This window comes from Lytechinus variegatus, chromosome 16, assembly GCF_018143015.1.
Source record: "Lytechinus variegatus isolate NC3 chromosome 16, Lvar_3.0, whole genome shotgun sequence".
Taxonomy (NCBI): Eukaryota; Metazoa; Echinodermata; class Echinoidea; order Temnopleuroida; family Toxopneustidae; genus Lytechinus; species Lytechinus variegatus.
The window spans coordinates 29,518,017-29,539,365 of NC_054755.1; the positions used below are offsets into that span (position 1 = coordinate 29,518,017).

General features: G+C 36.7%; 1 protein-coding gene across 1 annotated transcript; it reads left to right on the forward strand.

Moving 5' to 3' along the window:
• The first annotated feature begins 3,284 nt into the window (after nucleotides 1–3,284).
• LOC121430381 lies at nucleotides 3,285–19,604 on the forward strand. Its single transcript, XM_041627666.1, has 2 exons — nucleotides 3,285–3,539; nucleotides 18,767–19,604. The coding sequence occupies exon 2, from the start codon at nucleotides 19,101–19,103 to the stop codon at nucleotides 19,566–19,568; it is 468 nt and encodes a 155-aa protein (XP_041483600.1). The 5' UTR covers nucleotides 3,285–3,539; nucleotides 18,767–19,100; the 3' UTR covers nucleotides 19,569–19,604.
• The last annotated feature ends 1,745 nt before the right edge of the window (nucleotides 19,605–21,349 follow it).

Below are 21,349 nucleotides of genomic sequence, written 5' to 3' on the forward strand. Positions count from 1 at the left end.
AATTATTAAAAATCGGATATTTCCGTATAATCTTTGTACAACACTGTTGTTGTGTGGATATACATCAGGAGGTGTGGAACGGGGGAGTGGATGGGTATTTTTTTTCCAAAACCATGTATAAAACAAACATAGAGAAAATCATCAATACACTTTATCATTGTCATTATTATTATTATCATTTTATAATCATATAACTTTATATATACATAAAGATCGTGGCAATTTATTAAAAAATAAAAGAAAATTCAGCAAGGAAGAGAGTAAGTGAGAGAAGATGAGGAGGAGGAAGGAGAAAGAGAAGAAGCAGATGAAGAAGAAGAACAAGAACTAGACGAACAATAAAAATAAGAAGAGGAAAAAAGGAGGAGAGAAGAAGAAGAAGGAGTAGCAGAAGAAGATGGAGAAAGAGAAGGAGAAGGAGCATACGTGACAAAAAGAGAAAGCTGCTCTGATCTAACTTAAATTCCTTACCTAACATTGTAATAACATGTTCTAAGACAGCAGCTTCAGCTAGAAATGCTAAAAGCAATTTTAAGGAGCAATGATAATGGGTACGCATATAAATAAAATGGAATAGACCCTGCACTTTGTGGGATGGTTAAAATCAAATAAATGATTAGCACGCTTCCAGTCGTTGTCTTTTTTGGAGTAATAGTCGACGGAACAGAAGATGACCGCCAATTTGCGAGCATGGAGCCGTTGTCTGGATGGCCAATAGCGAGCTGATCGAGAAAGAAATCGACCAAGTACGGTAACAAGCCGGGGGAAACCTAATAAACCAAGGCGGCAAGAGAACATTTGATAGCTACCCATAAAGACACCCGATCCCCGGGCTAAACGTATTTGCATCCATGCTTCCACCCCCAAATGACAATTGTTGACGAAACTACACTTCTCTTCGTAGGAAGAGTTACAAGCAGATGACCTTTTTATAGAGTCCTGTGTTTGTATCTTCTTTGTTTTCTTTTCTGGTTCTTTATTAAATCTGGAGTGCTTACGAAATACTTTAAAGGGGAGTTCAATCCTGGTAACAATATTCGATAAAAAAGACAAAACTGGCAGTCTCTATATTATAAAAAAATGAAATTCAAATAATCTGTATACATCGGACCAAATTGTCAAAATTAACCTTGGTGGTTTCCGTTGTATCATCACATGTGGATGCGAATTCCCCCCTCTGAATATCTTCACTTTCTTTCGGATCTTTTTTGTTCACTTGCTAAATCCCTATTGCATATCTACCATTAGGACCCTTCTTGTATGGCCGCAGAACCGGGGGTGGTTACTGGACTTCTTATCCCACAGTTTTTGGCATCCATGTGAACCAATGTTGAAACGACAATCAAATTGTCATATTTATGTTCAGCCGACCCCCCCCCCACCCCCTTGTCTCAGCTCCCCTACATTCAAACAGCTCCACTGACTCTCGTCTTGTTTTAGAATCGCAGCTGACTTGTGATAATTATGCATACGTATCATAAATCAAACGAAATCACAATTAATATTGATTTTATAAAGATAAGAACACATAAATGAGAGCACATGGATAGAATATGATTCGAATGCACTGCAAATAAAAGTTTGCACAAATGATGACTAAAGAGAGAACATGCACTTTGTTTCATAAAATAACGGAAAGAACTGTTTAAATTTTACATAATAATCGTGAATTTTCATTGCTTTACCTTACAAACTCAGACACCTTGCCTCTTTCTCAGTATTGCTACCCTTTACTCAATATTTCTTGAGTTTAGATTGTATTTTTGTTATTTTTTTTCAAGCATATGTTTTAATTCATTATTGCTTAAGTGAAAAATTGGCATTATGGTTACATCATATCACTGTTATCCTATGGTTTAATAACTTTTAATCATTTTCTTTTTACCAAATTAGATTTCCAGGTAATTCTTCTTAACGTAATTATGCTCTGTTGTTTACACTTACGTCTTAGTTTACTTTTATAAATGGTTTGGTAAAACGGATGCCCTTTTATATTCATTTCCATTACATTTATTTTTTTTTCAGCGACTTATTTCATGTAGGCCATCTCTGTTTTCCTTGTTTCAATCGAACCCCTGACTATCATGGGTATATTTCCTTGACAGCAATTTGTAAAATCCAAAGAAGACATTATTTGTTTATTCAAATTTAAAATTTAAAGTCCATCGAAGTACAAGGTTCCATTCTCAGAAATAAATAAAATAAAGCCCCTCCAAAACAAGTTTGAATACTTGTACACAGACAGGAATTATTCATGAATGAACCAATTCAAATGCAACAATCTAATACCACTACCAGTTTTAAAAGGGCTTTAGCTAATTTAAGGAAATGAATCACAAAGGGATAGGTTGGTGGGGTGGGGGTAAGTCTTTTTTTACGTTTTACATGATTTTTTTTACCCATTATGCCTGCATGTATGCGTAATACAGTATATAGGGATAAGACTTAATGATGATGGGTGTTTGGAAGGGTGTCTGGGGTGTATCTGTTTGTGTGTAAGGGTGAGTGTGCAGTGGTGTTAGACATTCAAATTAATCCATTTTAATTATGTATCTGAGTAATATTTCACCCTGCAATAATATTATATTTTCTGTATTATGCATTCATATTGAAGACATTCTGTATATTTCGAACTTATCATTTGATTACAATTCGTAATTATTTGTATAAACTTACCCTTTTTGTATTATCACCAGGTAATTATTACGATTTTTATGTTTTATATATTATTCATGTATACCAAGATTGGGTGCCTTTTACTTTGTACCTTTTATCCATGGCACGGCCCCAATGCAAATCAGATTCTGTATCTGTTTGGGTTTTTTGCCGTGTGAAAATAAAATTTATCTATCTATCTATATATCTATCTATCTATATATATATATATATATAATCATCTAATGAGCAAAATCCATTTTCAACCACTTTACATAACATTTGCATGCTTGCCCAAATTCTGCAAAAAAAATCTTGAGAAACAACATTTTATCGCGTTTCATATCACCCAGTCCTGTCTTGGTAAATGACGTCATTGTTGTCTTATTTAACACTGTCACCACATCCATTTCCCTGACTCTCGCTCGCTCAGTTATATCTGCCCTGGAAACTAGAGAAAGGATAGACATTTACTTTCTCGCTATTTGCTTGGCTATCGTTGTCCTGACGTCACAAGTTACGCGCCTGCGCAGTATACATTTTGCTTACAGGTGTGTAGGAAGTTTTTCGTCTGCCACAGAAAACGGAGTGTGTGTGCGCGCGCGTGTGTGTGGAGGATGCGAGTGCGGAGACATCACGTGCGTGGGTGACGTTCCCACTGTGGCACGGTGGCTAGCGTGGAAGCTGAAATGCGGGAAGCGTCTCATTGTGACATGGTTGCTTACGGAGAGGAGTCATTTACGTGGAGCCTAATGGAATGAAAGGAACACACATACGGACGAACACGCCAAATCAGAATTAGCGGGAGAAAAGTGAACATAAAACCTGGCGATGCACCTGTGACGACAATACCATCCCTCGGCAGGAATTAGGTTAGAACAGAGGTAAGAATTACACTATTTCTGTATTTTCCTAAACTTCCGTTTCACTGCCTTCATCTAAATTAATACGTCAAGTGCAAAAAAATTGGGTCAAATTAAAACAAACCCAATAGATTTTTTTTCGTGGTTTTCATATTCATTTTCATAGGTAGCACACGTGTTCAAGGCACCAATTTTTTTTTTCACCCAATTGTTTGAATAAAATAAAACAGCTTAAATGTCAATGCCTTTGGAGAATCGAGAGAGACCGGGAGAGAGACGCAAGTGAACAAATTGGTTCTAAGATCATAAGGTGAATTCGTACTACCAACTAATTCGAGTTGGTTTCATAGATGGCAGATGAATTATAGATTCAAATTTATTCATTAAATTTGAATGAAAGCACTTTAAAGAGAAAGCAATGTCGAAATAGACACTCTTCAACCTTTTTCCAAGCATCAAGAATGTTGCGTTGTAATGTTTTGTATTTTTTTCCAGGGAAATGAACAAGGCCATAAATTATCGAAATTAGCATCTCTGCTAGATTATTATTATTGATTAATAAATGTATGAATATAAAGCTATTGGATTTATCTGAAATTTGGAATACAGTTTTCCACCATCCCTTCTAAAACACGTATAGTGTATTCTGAATGGTTAAATTTATCCATTGTCCAATGGTAAGTTTATCCATTTATTAGTTTTAGCTGTTACCAGGTGTAAGTTCACCCTTCAACAAATTTAAGTACATGCAAGGCATGGCACAACTAGGCGTTGAGGCGTGTGCCTCTAATCCAAATTATGCGGGGAAGTTAAATTTATGCAGAGGTTCGAGGTTCGAGCCCTGGTCACGCCTTTCTGATCTGACGGTGACGTTAAAGGTCGGTCCAGACGTAGAAAATCATATCTGATTGATATACGTCTCTAAAAACTCATTCACACTCAAGGCCGTAATATATTAGGATACTGACTAAAAATCGGAAAACCCTAGGGAAAATAAACCTTAAGGATTTTTTTTTCTATTTCATCTGGGGCCCGTTTCAGAAACAGTTGCAATCAATCGTAACTCTAAAAATCATGCGCAACTTGATTTTCAACCAATCAACAGCGCGCATTTGAGACTTGCGATTGATTTTTTGACTTGCGTTTAAACGCAACTCTTTCTGCAACGGACCCCCTGAATATACTGTCATATTTGGAAAAAAAATACTTAACACTGTTCTGCTTATGATGCGTTTTTAAATGTTAACTTAAAAGAACTCATGACACGACCATTAAGAAAGAATTCAGAATTTGTTAAATTTTAGGTAAAAATAAAAAAAGCTCTGGGAGTCTGGAGATATACATTCATTATTGTATGAGTAACATTACGTTCAAATTAATTTACGTCAGATGAATTTTAGCACGAGATTTCTGCATTATTGTGGCCATCAGTGTCAAACTCAGAGCATGACGGGTCAAGGGCACATTAATAACATGTTTAAAATTGAATTAGGCAAGGCCGAGTGCCCGATTTTGGCGCTATTCTGCTCCGATAATGTAACCTTCAAAAAGACAGAAACTGTGTTTATCATTGTTCACATGCATCGCCTTTCGGAGTAGGGCAACGAACGTAACGTAATATAACTTTCTTCTCTCTACCTTTTTTCTTCATTATATCTCCCTTTTCTATTTTTACATTTATCATTACACACTTGCACACACACCTCACAAGTATCCCTATACGCACATACATTAAAAGAAATCACGGTAACATGATATATTGATAATAAAGAGTTACAATATAAAAAATAATTATGATGAAGATTTGATTTGATTTGATTCATTTTCCGTTCACAAAGCACAACAAAATCAAGGGTAACAATACATAGTCAAATGTAAAGTACAATATCAATCGGAATAATGTATACGAATTAGAAGGTATAAACAAGGAGAACTAATGCGAACTAAAGTAACGAAGGAAGATGAGGATGAAAATAATAAGATAGCAATGAAACAATAAAAATAGTAATCAAATGATAACATTACACCTAAATCTAAGTTTAAAAAGATGAGGCGATTTTATGGCCAAGTTTATGTGTAGCCGGATTAAAGGTTCGCATATATTCAAGATTTCTTCACAGTTGATCGGAAGAATGTTCACATCAACTGGAACCCGATCTGAATTTTTTAATTTAAAAAAATGAAAAATCGACCCTTCTCTGTTTTTGAAAGAAAGAATTATCTCATAATCCTTTGATCTTTGTTAGATGTGGACGTGTTTAAAAATGAATGTAATGGTTCCATGTCACTGCCAGGTATTATTTCATAAAACTATTTGCGAACTTAAATGTGGAATTCAACGAATTCAATTCAATTCATGCCATTTCAGTTTCATTCGTCAGGCAAATTATCACATGGGTGAATTTCTACATTGTAAAATGTGAGGGTCAAACACCTTAGAAAACTGTGACTTGGAAATAATGGGATCCATAAGGGGTAAACAATTGCTAACAAATGAACAAACAGTTGAGATCCCAATCATTAGGATTAATAGTATTTCATTAAAGAAAGTGGGACACCCGGAATAACGGTTGGAAAATAATTTTCGTTCTGTGAAACTCCTTTGCGACAATGATGATGTGATGTGCCAATATGAATCTTTCATTTCCCGTATTATTACAGAAATGACATTTTACTGTAACTACATATAAGGTGTGCTTGTAAATATTCTATACTAACGAGATATTTTTCAAATATCAATTCACAGGACTTCCGGAGAAAATCCAGTTTCCCTTTAACACAAATGTTAGTTATTAATCGTAAGCTTAATTTTCACTATTAATATTGTACACATTAGTCAACAGAATCGATCGATAAAACATGTTCTACGATGCCTGCTCAGTTTTGTGTTTCTGGCCACGGGTATCATAATGATCTTATCAATGTTGTCAGGCAATGCTCCCCCCATCCCCCTCTCCTATTCTATCTATCTATCTATCTATATGATGTATTACTTCTCTAGATTTTGATCATCCTGGGTAAGTCAGCTACCTTTTTATAGGAGAACCTATCTCCCGCTCACTTGAGAGTGCGCTAACCACTGAGAAAATAATCTTGACAAGTTTCATAATGGTATGATGAGCCCAGAGGCGCCGGGATTAGATATAATGAAGTGATGCGAAGTCCCTCTTATGAGGTTTAGAATCTACTGCAGCCGGGAAGGAAAAATGGTATTTCAAAATAATGGATAGGGAAAAAAATAATGTGGCAAAAATAATTATCTCTCTCTCTTGGCATGATGGATTTTGTTTGCAGTGATAAAATCTTGTTTCGTGTGATTGCAGTTAGCGATGAATAGAAATAATGATTAAAGATCTTAACCCAAGATTTTAACTTAAAATGTCTAATATATTTTAAATTTGCCATTCACGATAATATCTAATATATAGAATTTAATCCTTAAATAAATAAATATATATATATTCGATTAAAAACAATATAGAAGAATGAATCAGGAAAAAGCAACACGGGGAAGAAGATGGGAAGAAGTACAATGAAAGAGCAAAAGGAACAAGAAAATTGGAAGGAAAAAAGAAGAAAAAGATAAAGGAAAGGGGGAGGAGGAGGGGAATGTGAAGGATAATAAGAGATAGATGAAGGAGGAGAAGAAGACGACGAAGATGATGATGATGAAGAAGAATACAAAATGAAGAAAGAAGGAAAAAAGAAAGAAATAAAGATGAAGGGAAGAAAGAAGGAAAGAAAACAGGAGGAAATGCAAATAAGAAGAAAAAAGAAGATGATGAGAACGAACAAGAAGGAAGAGGATAACCTTTTGACCAGCAGGTCGTTTCCTTTGTAGGACATTTTCAATAACCCTATCGACGGAATCGTTTCATTTTTGTTTCAATCAATGCTGTTGACGCCTATAGACTGATTGTGTAATGCATGAATATTAATTTTCAACAATATTGGATGCTGGTGTTATAATACATTCCATTCAATTTGATGGCATTCATAATCGTTAGATTAATATACTTCTGTATTTCCATTTACATTAGAAGATTATTCAAATTAAACATGCTCTGCCCGTTAAAGTGATAACCATAATGTAGGCCTACGTCATTATGTGCATGTACATACAGAAGCTGTCACAGACATCCACCATTTTTTCTCACACTGGTCGTGACACGTTACTTTATATAATTCCAACCATTAAAGGGATGGTCCGGGCTGAAAATATTTATATCTTAATACATAGGGTAGAATTCACTGAGCAAAATACCGAAAATTTCATCAAAATCGGATTACAAATAATAAAGTCATTGAAGTTTAAGGTTTAGAAATATTTTGTCAAAACAGTCGTCATGAATATTCATTAGGTGGGCTGATGATGTCACATCTCTACTTTTCGAATTCTTTAAATTCAATAACTTTGTTATTTGCTATCCGATTTTGATGAAATTTTCGGCATTTTGATCAGCGAATTCTACTCTATTTATTAAGATATAAATACTTTCAGTATGGACCATCCGGTTAATGACTGAGTTGTTGAAATGATTTCTATTAAGATGATTTCTATATAGCATATCCAAATGATATGAGTTTCTTATGGTCATTTTTTGGTAAATATTATCAGGTCTTGGATATTGATGCATCACGCGTTAACGGTACTTTGACAGTAAATTAATGCTTTGTGCATTAAAGGCAATATCGGTTTTTGCGTATCCATTATAAATCTTACACAATACACTAACACATAGGTACGTTATGATCAACAATGCCTTGTCACTTTGTGGCATTTTCTCCCACGTTTCAGTCTTATCATGATTATTGCCGACATTTATGGCTATCTAGAAAGAGGTGCTCTGATGTCGAATTCGAACAATAAAATATAGATTTTCACTTTTTTATTATTGAAAAAAAAATCTTGATTTGAGTTGCAATTATTCATTCGCGTCTCACTAATGATGAACTAGCATAGCAGTGCCACGCATTCGTATATAATCATGACGATGTGTTATTACGATATTGTAAGGCTTTAGGCACAGGCATGAACAGTACACAAACGATTGTCACATCTTCTCCTGTTTTTCGACAGTGAGAGGTTCATTCGAGCAATGGAATCAATACACCATATTGTCTAGGTTATTGGAGAGTATTTATTTAGAGTGACAATGTAATTAAACAGCTATCTTTAAAGACATGTCTGATAGTGGGTGTTCTATGATCTTGAATTCAACGTGCGTCGTGAAGCGGAAACTTCCGATTGTTGCTTGTTATTCTACTATTTTAGAATAGGAACCGCAGTACAGAAAACATCCTCTAAAGCTTGTCCAGGGTCTTGTAATATGTCATCTAGATTACTGTATTATAGTATACTCTATAGGATACCCGATTTCCAAATAAAAAAGATTACAAGTCATTCAAAACTCTGCAGCACGACTAGTCTCCCGTACTAAAAAAAACACTCCCATATCACACCTGTCAAAAAATTACTACATTGGCTCCCTGTCTACTCGCGTGTAATGTTTTAAGTACTATATTTAACTTCTTAGTGCATCCATGCAATGGCTCCAAAATATCGTAATGATTGTTTAGTTCAGTATGTACTCAGACCAAGTTTTATGGAGAAAGATCCTTTGCCCATGCTGCCCCTTCACTTTGGAATACCACCCAATCATATGTTAAGAACCCTTCTACACCCAAGTTTAAAATCCACTTTGAAATCATACTTATTTCAAAAAGACGTTTAAATGAGTTTGTGCCAGGATTGCCAGCAAATTTCTCTCTTTTTTATTTGACTGTCTTCTTCAGAAAGCGCATTTAGCAGTGATATGCGCTACTATATAAGCGTGTTGTTATTATATTATTATAAGAAATTCTTTTTTTTTTAAATAAAAATAAGGGATTTCAGTGGCGGTATTTCTGAACGTGTGTTTCGGGACACTCATTCGATCTACCTTTGACGGAATAATCTTGCTTGTCGATAACAGTTTGAGACGGTATTTACAAACACTCCTCTTTAATGCCACGCGATTTACAACCTCTCTATTAATACTAAGATATCACGTGTACTCGTGATTGCTTTTTATTTCATGGTTTGGTTTCGTCTTTCTATTTTCAAAAACACTGTTTGTCTGGGATGAGCAAGAGTAATCCAAAGGCTATCACACTAAAGACTTACAGAGAAACATGTGACATCCGCGTGGTGCTGATTATTCGACTATTTTACAGTAAAGAAAATATCATCTTATATGGAACATCGTAACAAAGCAAGGATTTCGAAGCTTGTGGTAGCTTTAGTTTTCCCTTTGTTCGTCCCATGCAACCCGGTTTCTAAAAATAGAAAACACGACCAAAATAGAAATCAAACCAGAGTTGTGTTCACGTGATGTCTTATTGTTTGGGAGGGGAACACCGCGTGGACTGGAGAGACTTGTTTGTAAACACCGTCAAAGTTCTAACCAAAAATAATTATGAAACATCGGGAATTCCTACTCTTGTTATCTTTTCAACAAGTGCGAATGAAAAGAAACCAGGCATTTGGGACGTGCTACGGTAATTTCCATGGGTTTTGAATCGTGTGCGAATTGCAAAGTGCATATTCGATAATAAATTTGGTAATTATCTATGCAAGTGCCAGTGATGCATGCAGTAACGAGCCGTGTTCTTGGGAGGGATGCGTTTGTATACGGTACATACTTTTTTTAGCATTTAGGATCGAAGGATCGAAGTTGGTGAGTAAAAAAAAAATTAGAACGCTTCATATTTAGATAAAAAACCAATAATTAAGCACTGTTTCCAATCACATGAGAGAATTAGAATTATACCAATATTGTTATGTAATAGATCATTTCCGATCTCGAAGAATGAAGTTCTTCATTGTTGATGATGAATTATTTTAGTCTGATAACCTTAAAAGAATATAAACATGTAACTAAGTACGGAGTTTCCGGGTTCATTATCTTCTTTTTTTCAAACAAGTGCACACCTAGTTACCAATAGCATTTCCATTTATTTGAATGCAGTATAAAAGAACATTGTCGATCAAGTGCCTTGCTCACGGGCATATGTTCCCTCGGCCGGGGATCGAACCCCGGACTCTGCATGTAGCCAGGCGCCCCAGACCACTTGGCCACGGCACCTCCTCAGTGTGGATTTAAACGATCGAACTTTTCTCAGGCGTTTTATTCATCCAACTGTATGGTTCTTGACAGATTAAAGGCGAGGCTCATTAAAAATATAATTTTGAATAGTCAGAGTAAAGAATGATCTAACGGATAGAACATTGAAAATCCTATCAAAATTTGGATCAGAAATAGAAGGTATACACTAAGAATTTCATCGCTCAATCAAAAACGCTAAATGTTGAACACGGGCTGTACGCAACAGTGATAGCAATGCAATAAAGTCACATTCTAAATATTTATATTGTTATTCATTGCTTTAGTAAAGGGGGATTCCATGGTTTAAAATCCTTCATCACAATTATTTGGAATATGTTGAATCGCCAGTAGAGTCACGATCGTTACTTATTCAAAAAAATTCCTCATATGGATCCCCCCAAATAAAATATATATAAAACATATAGTAGTCCATTGAAATACACGTAGATACCAAGCGAAAAGGCGGATGCGTGTTGTCACCGACTCTCCAATTTTCTTTTTATCTATGAGTTTTATTAGTTTTACAATCAGAAGCATAATCAAGCTCTCCGATTTTCATTTATCATCCGTGGTACTGAGGGGAAATTCTAATCGTCATAACCATGATAATGTTCTTATTCAAACTCCGATCTCAGAACAAGCATGCGTTGAAAAGCTTGTTTGGTTTATCTATGTTTTCTAAAATCAACTGGTTGCTGAGATTGACATACCCTTTAAAAACGAAGATGAGTGAAATCGCCTTGCATATTTATCGTCGCCTCAGCACTAATAATGTTTCCAGATCATAACTTAGATTATGGAAGAGCTTGGTTTACGATCAGCTAAATTTAGATAGCTCCGAGGCTCGGTTAGTGTCCATCGAATCCCAAAGCGTTCTGCTGGGTATTTAAACATTCATACCCTTTACATGGTCTGCTGGTGCTCTTTACATTTGTGCCACATCTCACTCAATTTCCTAGTCTAATGCATGCCCTTGTGCATTCCCTACTGACGAGTTATTATTTACATCCCATTTTCATGAGCAAAAGTAGTCTCATTTTACTTGCATGAATGATACTGGGCTACGGTTGAAGACTAGAAAGAGCTATGTATGAATACAGTATCTTTTAGAATAGAGCTAAACGTTAAAATACTGTCATGACCGCTGTAAAAGTATTAACGATCAACTGGAGGCACCAAAGGGGGGCATGGGCATTCATCCAGTCGGAACCATTACCCCCTCACCCATTTGCCCCCAAGAATTTTTGAGGAAAAAAATCAAAAAAAGAGTAATTCGTAAATAGACTGAAATAGTAGGTACATGCTGTCACAAGCATTACGCTCAAGCTGTAAGTACTTATAAACTCTAATACTCCTCCAAACTTTTAAGAAATCTTACATGTTTATTTGCCCCTCTTCCATGTCCATTTTTTGTTCTCTACCACCCCACTCCGGGAAAGTTTAAACATACTATGATAACACTGATAATAATGGTTGCATTTATATAGCGCTTTTTGTCTGAGGATACAAAGAAACTATATTTTGCTCCGCGGCTTTAACTATGTAAATGGTGTTCAGGAATTAATCCTGCCATGTACCCATTCACCACACCTGGGTCGAGAGCAGCACAGTTTTTTGGAAAATTCCTTGGTGAAGGAAAAAAAATATGTAGAGACCCATATACACTTTATATAATTCTTTCCCAAGGTTTTTTTTTACATCATTAAAAAAAATAGCATTTGGTCTTACTCAAATATCGAGATTATTAAAATGGAACCGTAAAAGTGAACCTTCTGTCCAGGGAACATTTGTTGTATGTACTGATCTGTCGGGTCTGACGATTGCATTCAAACGTGCTTCAGTAAGTTTGCCATTGTGTTGGATCGTTAATTTAAGCTGCTCCCGTTATAAATCGTAAGCTCCCTATTGTCAGATGTCGCTGCTTGCCTGAGGATTGTGTAAAATTTTGTATAAAAATAACTTTTTGCCATCCGAATCGTAAGCCCCCTATTGTCAAGATCTCTCCGCTTGTCCGAGGATTCTGCGAAAAAATATAAGAAATTAGATAACGGCGGCTAAAAGAACACTTTAATCCATCCGAATACTCCTTTCTGTGCATACAGGAACAGTTCCACTCTCCACCCTCAAGGTTTTCAATGACATTATCCAGAAAAATAGCGTCTGGTTTGTGGACGAACAGACTGAAGGGACTGAATCTCTTCAGTAATTCAAAGTGTAACTGATTGTTTGTGTACATTATGTTATATAGCGCTTTTGTCTGAGGATACAAGGCGACTAACACTAAGCTAACACTTTGTCCACGGCGCTCAAAAATTAATCCTTTCATGTACCCATTCACCACATCTTGGTCAGTGGGTCGAGAGCAGCAGCTTTGGAAAAATTCCAGCCGAAGGAAAAATATGTAGAGATCAGGCGCGCCGGAACACTTTCAGTTTTGGGGGGGCAAAATCCCGAAGGGGGCACAAATTTTTGACAGCGTGAGATACCGAAACGATCGAGTGGGAGAGGCTGAGGGACCCCCCCCCGGTAAGGACTTTGTGTAAAAATGGAGTATAAAGGTTGCATTTCTAAGAGCAATAAATTTCTTGAGAATTAAACAGTCTTGGAGTTTTTTGCTCCTTCTGCTTCCTCCCTTCTGACCCAGAATGGTGTTTCTTCATGATCAGGGTGCCAGTTCCAGCAGCCTTCCAACGAGCCTTATTGCAAACGAAATTGTTTCAAACCAATGTAATATAGGCCTTTTAAAGACTTATGACAAACATGACCGTACGCAGCCGGGGGCCGCCGATCGAGAGGGCAAAATTCACCAAAAATGTGAACGAAATCCTTCAATTTTATTCTAGAAAATGCAAAAGCTCCCCCATCACAAACCCCCTCGCTCTTAAGTTTCTTCGAAAATTTAGGTCTTGCAGCCCCACCCGCTCCCGGATTGTTTTTCTCTTGTTTTTTTTGCAAACGTCCATGAATAACAAAAGCTGGGATGAACCAGAGAACATAGCTGCCATCTCGATTTGATTAGTAACAGGTAATGGGAAGAAGTTTTGGAATCTAAAATACATAAGTGCTATATCATATGAGCTGAAATAGTATCAGACAAAACGCCTTCCAATCATGCCAATGAAAAGGAATAGAGGAAAAAACGGGGCTATTTTTTTATAGTAGAGCAGTACTGTAACGCTTATTTTTTCTTTTATATTCTTTATTTACATTTTTATTCATATCTCGGATAATATGAGTCCGGTCAAGAAGACACTTTCACAGATGATTTTATTTTTTTCATGTCTAAACATTATCTCAAAGTTGCTTTCGAGTGGGATTCACCGTTTTCACAAATTATAAATTATAATCCTCTACACATAATTATTCTGTGTGTAATTTTCTGATAACATGTCTATATTGAGTTGAAATGACCTTGATATTTTCTTTAGGGCACTGACTTGTTATCACTGTATTAATAAAATATTTGAAACAAGTTTCTCGAGATGTTATGGTTTCTGGGCTTGACAGCTATGACATATGGAGGCGCGATAGCTCAGTCGGTAGAGCGGGGGATTCGTATTCCGGTGACCCGGTTCGATTCCCACTTGGTGCGCTAGTGCCCTTTGGTAAGGCATTAATCCTCAGTACCAGGTCCTTCGGAGAGGACCTTAAGCCGTCGGTCCTCTGGTTTCTTGCTTACAAGCATTCATGCTTTCTTAGCAATCAGGTAAAAAATCACCACCAATCAATCAATCAATCAATCACCAATCACATAGATTCCATATGTTGCTCGAGTAACTAGTGTTCACGCGCGTTAGTGATATCGGGTCCGGTCTGAGCGTTTCTGGGCGACCGCGCGTTTGTTAGACGACACAGCATCATAGAGTTATAAACCTTATAATTGGTGGACCACTATCAATTGGCCATTCGCTTTTAGTCTGAAATGTATTCATTAAAGGTTAAACGTTTTCACACTGTAATAAGATGGAAAAGGGGCTTATCAAAGGTATGTTTCACAGAGGAACTGTTCGTCAAAAGACGCGAGGCTTACTATGATAATGTATTTGCCCCGTCAGGGGCAAAATTTTTTTATTTTTGACAATGGAAATGACAATTTTCAGGCAGAAAAGTTCCTTCGTTTACTTTTGTCCTTAAATAATTTATCATTTTTCTACTTTCAGGGGGGCACATTGGGGGGGCAAAATCTCGTTTTGCCCCCACAAAATTTTATTTGGGGGGGGCAAGTGCCACACCTGCCCCCCCCCCCCCCGCTTCCGGCGCCCTTGGTAGAGATCCATATACACCTTATATGATTCTTCTCCAAGGTTTTTTTTTTTAACATTATTCAGGAAAAATTCAGCATTTGGTCTTACGCAAATATCGAGATTATTAAAATGGATCCTTAAAAGTGTACCTTCTGTCCAGGGGAACATGTTTTGTTGTATGTACTGATCTGTCTGGTCTGGCGATTGCATTCCAACGTGGTTGAGTGTGTTTGCCATTGTGTTGGATCGTTAATTTAAGCTGCTCCCGTTATAAATCGTAAGCTCCCTATTGTCAAGATGTCGCTGCTTGCCTGAGGATTGGGTAAAATTTTGTATAAAAATAATTTTTTTGTATAGATGGTGCTATTGAATAGGACATCATTAGCCCTCTGGCACTGTCTGAAAGACAGTTCTGCCATCCGAATCCTAAGCCCCCTATTGTCAAGATCTCTCCGCTTGTCCGAGGATTCGGCGAGAAAACATAAGAAATAAGATAACGGTGGCTCAAAGAACACTTTAAAACTTCAAATACTTCTTTCTTTCCTTTCTGTTCATGCAGGAACACTACCACTCTCCACCCTCAAGGTTTTCCATGATATTATCCAGAAAAATAGCGTCTGGTTTGTGGAAGAACTGACGGAAGGGACTGAATTTCTTCGGTAATTCAAAGTGTAACTAATTGTTTGTGCACATTGTTATTACTGTCTGAGATTCGTTTACGCGCCCTTGGGAGAGGTTTTAAATTTATTCGACGTATAATCGTAATCTCACTACCATTCCTATGCTTGCCTAAGGATTCTCTGATATATTGAATTGAATAGGTCATCATTAGTCCTACGTCCCCCCCCCCCCACCCCCCAAAAAAAGAGAATATATATATATATTCTCATTACTGTTAACAAAAATTCGAAATGTCCACCCCCCCCCCCGTCTTTTTGGTCGTTTTCCAATTTCTTTTTATTTTGCTATTTTTATTTCTATTCGTTTTTTTTCTATTTCATCTTTTTCTGGTAACCTGATGCCATTCGATACCATTTGTGTAAAACAATCTACGTAATAAATATGTATTCCGTTTCCACATTTGTTCGCTCAAAGTAACAACTTATATTTTTCCCCCATTGGGAGCCTAATTTTTTACAAGCTCTGCTTTTTATTTAGGTTTCCTCACTTTTTTTACATTTGTAGTGTACCTTATGCTTAAAAAAAAAAAACTTATGTTAGATACTTAATTTTATCATTGATACACTATGTTTATGACCACATTTGTTACGTATATTATGATATTTGTTTTAAAAGTGGAATCAATAAATGAAATGAAATGAATAACAAACACCGTAATTTTGTACAGGTAAACCGTTTTTTTTTTGGGGGGGTCGGGGGGGGGGAGCTAATGTTACCTCGAAAATAGCGTAAACTTTACAAAAGACCCAAATGAATGGAAAAGTAAATGTAAAAGCTTCCAAATTTTACTTTTAACTGTACCATGTTGATTTCAAGCGTTCAATTTATGATGAAAAGTCGCGCAGCAAGTTGCCAGGAATTTCCGGTTAAAATAACAATATAGTACATTCCTGACAACTATCCTGTCGAAACTTTACCCTGCAAACAAAAATACCTCCTACAGCATGATAGCCCAGGACGCGTAGCTATAATGTATGAGATGAAGTATGTATTTTATTAGGAAAGTAAATGTAAAAACTTCCAAATTTTACTGTACCATGCTGATTCCAAGCGTCAAATTTATGACGGAAAGTCGCGCAGCAAGTTGCCGGGAATTTACGGTTAAAATAAAAATATTACATTCCTGGCAATTATCCTGTCGAAACTTTAACCCGGGGAGACAAAAATATCTCCTACAGCATGATAGCCCAGGACGCGTAGCTAGGAGATGAAATATGTTTTTTTTTTAATCGGAAAGTAAATGTAAAAGCTTCCAAATTTTACTGTTAACTGTACCATATTGATTCCAAGCGTAAAATTTATGACGGAAAGTCGCGCAGCAAGTTGCCAGGAAATTTACCGTTAAAAATTAAAATATTGTAAATTCCTGTCAACTATCCGGTCGAAACTCTCCTTCAAACACAACTACCTCCTAAAGCATGATATCCCAGGACGCGTAGCTAGGAGATGAAGTATGTATTTTAACACGGAACATTAACCGTTTCCCATCTCGTATCCCATCATGCACCTGATGCTGAATGTTTACCAGTCGAAATGATACAAGTTGGTACTACTCAATTTCTCAATGACTCGCTGTTTACAAAGTTGACGGACATGGCTGTTAGCGTAATCTGCTTAATTGGTCAACCCTAATTGATGACGGAATGACTGATGTAATTCGACAACATTTAGTTTCTTAATCAAAGCAAATAAAGCTTTTTGTGAGCATATCCTTCGAACAGAAGGACTAACAAGGTGCCTTCACCTTTGAAAACGGACGACTAAAGCGACCAATTATCGGATAAGTTAGTCAAACATTGCGAAAAGACTGCTTGAGCAATATGAAGTGCAAAGAGCATCGAAGTTGATCTATAATCCCCTTTGATGCGTGGTTTTATAGGAAGTGCAAATGCCAAGACCATGCTTTTTATGACATAACTCAAATCTGAATTATTGAGCTGATATTATGCGTTCGGTGTGACCATAGAGCTATTAGCACGATGGTCTGACGATAAAACCTGCAAATATGTAATGAAAGAAAGTGAAATAATTAAAACGGAGTAGGAAATGGGGGAAATGCACTTGCGGAGATTCGATATAGTTTGTGTGTGATATATCATGACGGATCAATGATGTTAATACTACTGATTATAGTAGCAATACTAGCCGTAGGATACTTTCAGTCAGTAATGACGAGAATTCTAATAACGTGTTATGTGTCTGTGTAAAGACAAAAAATGTATTTTTGTTATTAAAATTAATTAAAGTCTAATTATTAGACCACAATTTTCTGAATGCATATGTAATTTATGTATGCCAAGAATCAGTAAACTATAGGAAAAACAGTGTTTGCATATTTCTTTCACGACTTGAATTTTTCATTGTCGATCTTATGTATTCTGAGCATTACTAATGTAGTACGAATAAATTTACATCAAACGTTGGGGAAATCCTTGTTTTCTGTCCCAGTATTCGAGTTTTAACTGAACATAGACTAGTTTTACCTCAACGTTACCAGTTGAATCGAACCTTGATTCACGGAGTAAACCTATGCACTGTTTCCCCCTAACGTCCATTCTGTCTGCAGTAGCTTTGTAGCTTTTGGGGCAGATTATCATCATAGCTATTGTATATATATGTATATAATACTATTATTGTTATCGATAATGTCATCATAATTATTAAAGTATAAATCAGTCAAGTTTTTGCTTCAAAACGTAAGAAATTTTTCTAATTATAGTTGTAGATTTGGTGTAGACTGCAGACACGGATCCGGGACTTTTAAGGGGTGCATTTTGTGCCAAAATATATTTGACAAACCGAAAAAAATGGGTCATCAATCAAGAAAAAAAATCTGCGCCTGGTGAGGATAATATAATTGTTCAATGGGCTTCATTGATTCGTTCTTTCTTTCTGTTGTTGAACAATAATTGCCTTAATGAAAAAAATAGATTAAGTTACTTCTGTAGGTGATTTTGATTGCCATCAAGAACTAGCGATAAACCCCATTCTGATCTGAAAAGATATCTCAATCGAGAGGGGCGTAGTTAAGTGAGTAACGATAGAGCATAAATTCGCTTGAGTTCTACTGGTAAACGTTTCTGAAGAAATCGATCGTCCAGCCCTATGTGGCTGGTTCGCGTGTCGTGGCTTTAGACGTGAATCGATACTCATTTTGTCTTCTGTTTCATTGCAGAGCCCCATTGGGTTTCAACGGCAGAGTGCATGCGACACTTGAAGAGGAAAATCGAAAAGGATATCGACGATTAACTCAAGATCAGAGTTGGCCAAAGTGGCTAGCTGAGGATTGCAGCCACACGCAAGGTCGTGCCAACCGTCCAACCCACATACTCTCTACTTGTCCCTATTCATCTTCCGGCGAAATACAAAACCTGATACAGCTGGACACCCGAGAGGCCAAGGGCAAACCCCAGTTCCTATCCCAGATCGTGTAAACAGGATTTTATTGTTACAGGAAATCACTGACTACATCAACTCCGACCATAGGTGCAGATCCGGTGCAACACAAAATGCCACTGGCTGACTTCCTGTTTTACATGGCAGTACTACTGGGGTTATCCGCAGTAGCCACAAGCTCGCCGGTACAGACTCCCCTCGAAAAGGCTGCCGCCGCGGCGGCAGCCGGCGTAACGGGTAGCGATGTCTCATTCGAAACACCCGCGAATCAACTGTTTCGTGACGCGGTCAGGGTGGTGGACACGATGAAAGATTTCTTGGCAGCGCTGAGTGACTTCGAGCAAATACAAGTGGGTGAAGCGGCCCGGGAAGACCAGATCAGGCTGAATAATGTCAAGAGAGGACCTAGTAATAGCGCATTCCGAGTCAATGGATGGAAGAGAAAGAGACGGAGCACGAGGGAACGTGATATACTCGCTGTTGCCTTCACGAATAAACTGGATCACAAGGCTGCCGATATGGTTCACAAGATCTACACATTCCTTGGAGATCTCCAAACGGTAAGCCGCAAGTTTGGTTAATATTTCATTATCCCCTTTATTCACTCTAAATTCCAAGGATTTAAAATAAATTCAGATCGGCTGTGAATAGTGACCAGTCGAATATTACATTTAGATTTAAACCTTGTTGATTTGAATATAAATCTAAAATATTTGAATTCAAATCTTTTGAGATTAAAAAAATAATCCTTAAGATTTAAAATGAATTCAAAATTCGGCTGGGCACTATTCACAGCCGATCTGGATCTATTATAAATGCTTGGAATTTAGAGTGTTCATTTGTCATTATAATTACTGGAGTGTTGTGGCCCAGTGGATTATTCTTCGGACTTTGAAATAGAGGGTCGTTGGTTCGAATCCCAGCCATGGTGTAATTTTCTTCAGCAAGATACTGATCCACAATGTGCTGCACTCAACCCAGGTGAGGTAAATGGATACCGGTAGGAAGTAATTCCTTTAAAAGCTGTGTGCGCTATGAACGCCTAGCTTAGCCGGGAAATATAGGAGCGCCTTGAGCACGTAACAAGGTGGATATGTGCGCAATATAAATACCCTATATTATTATTATCAAAAGATAATGATACTGATCTAAACTAAATGATCTAATGGAGTCTGTCACGTGACCAGTCGTTCAATTAAGCTAATAGAAAAAAAGGAGATGCTACAGACTGCTACTAATGAATTTCTTGTATTGACCGGTCTTGGTTTGGAGATGAGAATGATTTATTGAATGAAAAGAATCCACATAACCATCTTATAAAACATATGATAACGATAATTTTGCTATAGGTCATTAGAAAAATTACATACACGTGCTACCTTTGAATCAGTACAATACCCTCGGTCCTGCCTCGAGCGTATTAAAACTGTTTCAAAGGTACCTCGTGCGCTAATTCTCACTAATACCCTTGGTGATGTATATTATTGTTCGTATACTTTTGTATATTTTTTGGTTAAAGATAATGTTAGATACTCGAAACGAAAGGGACTTTATTTTCAAGTATTGTTTTAATTCATTTACGTGTATAATGGTTATATACTGTACTTACAATCAATACAATATTTATTGCTCAATATAATTATGATTGCTATCATTATAATTTCCGTCATCATGGTAATGATCACTCTTTACACTCTTGTATGACATTACAGTTAGTGTAAGATGAATGCATTTTCAACAAGTTAAAGGTATCGTACAGAATAATTAATCGAGCCAGTGCACGAAATTATCAAAGACATCTTAATCAGAAATTGGCGATGGTGAGCAAGCAACACACCCGCCTCCAAAGAACACTTGATAATCATATCTGTTGAGTCTCAACTGAGCTTATTACGCCAAATCCATGGTAAAATAATGATACCAGCTTTTTTACGTTGATCCGTAGTGAACTTTTTCCAATATCGACAGAGTAAAGACAAAATGATAGAGAAGATACAAAGAAGAATATATTTCAGTTCGCAATTGATTGATATTATTTTTGGATGCACATGTGAAAGCTCTTCTCCTTGATGATCTTATTTTTCCGTTATTTTTTTCAAAAGGAAAATCGATATCGCAATAAATGATACAAGTCTAGAATCAATTAAAGACTTGACCTTGGTGTGACGTCAGATATACGTCACGTTACCCAATCACCCCGCTTAGTTGTTGACAAATTGTGTTCTCAGTACATTTTGACAAATTAAAAACTAGGTGTCGTTTGCACAGTCGAATAGAAATCTGATATTCTCGTAAGACCTTCCAAAATACAAGAAGAAATGTTGTTATATTTGTAACTACTATTATATTATCCGTGCTCCAC

Coding starts and splice junctions, on each gene's coding strand:
- LOC121430381 (XM_041627666.1), top strand. CDS start 19,101: ATGCCACTGGCTGACTTCCTGTTTTACATGGCAGTACTACTGGGGTTA.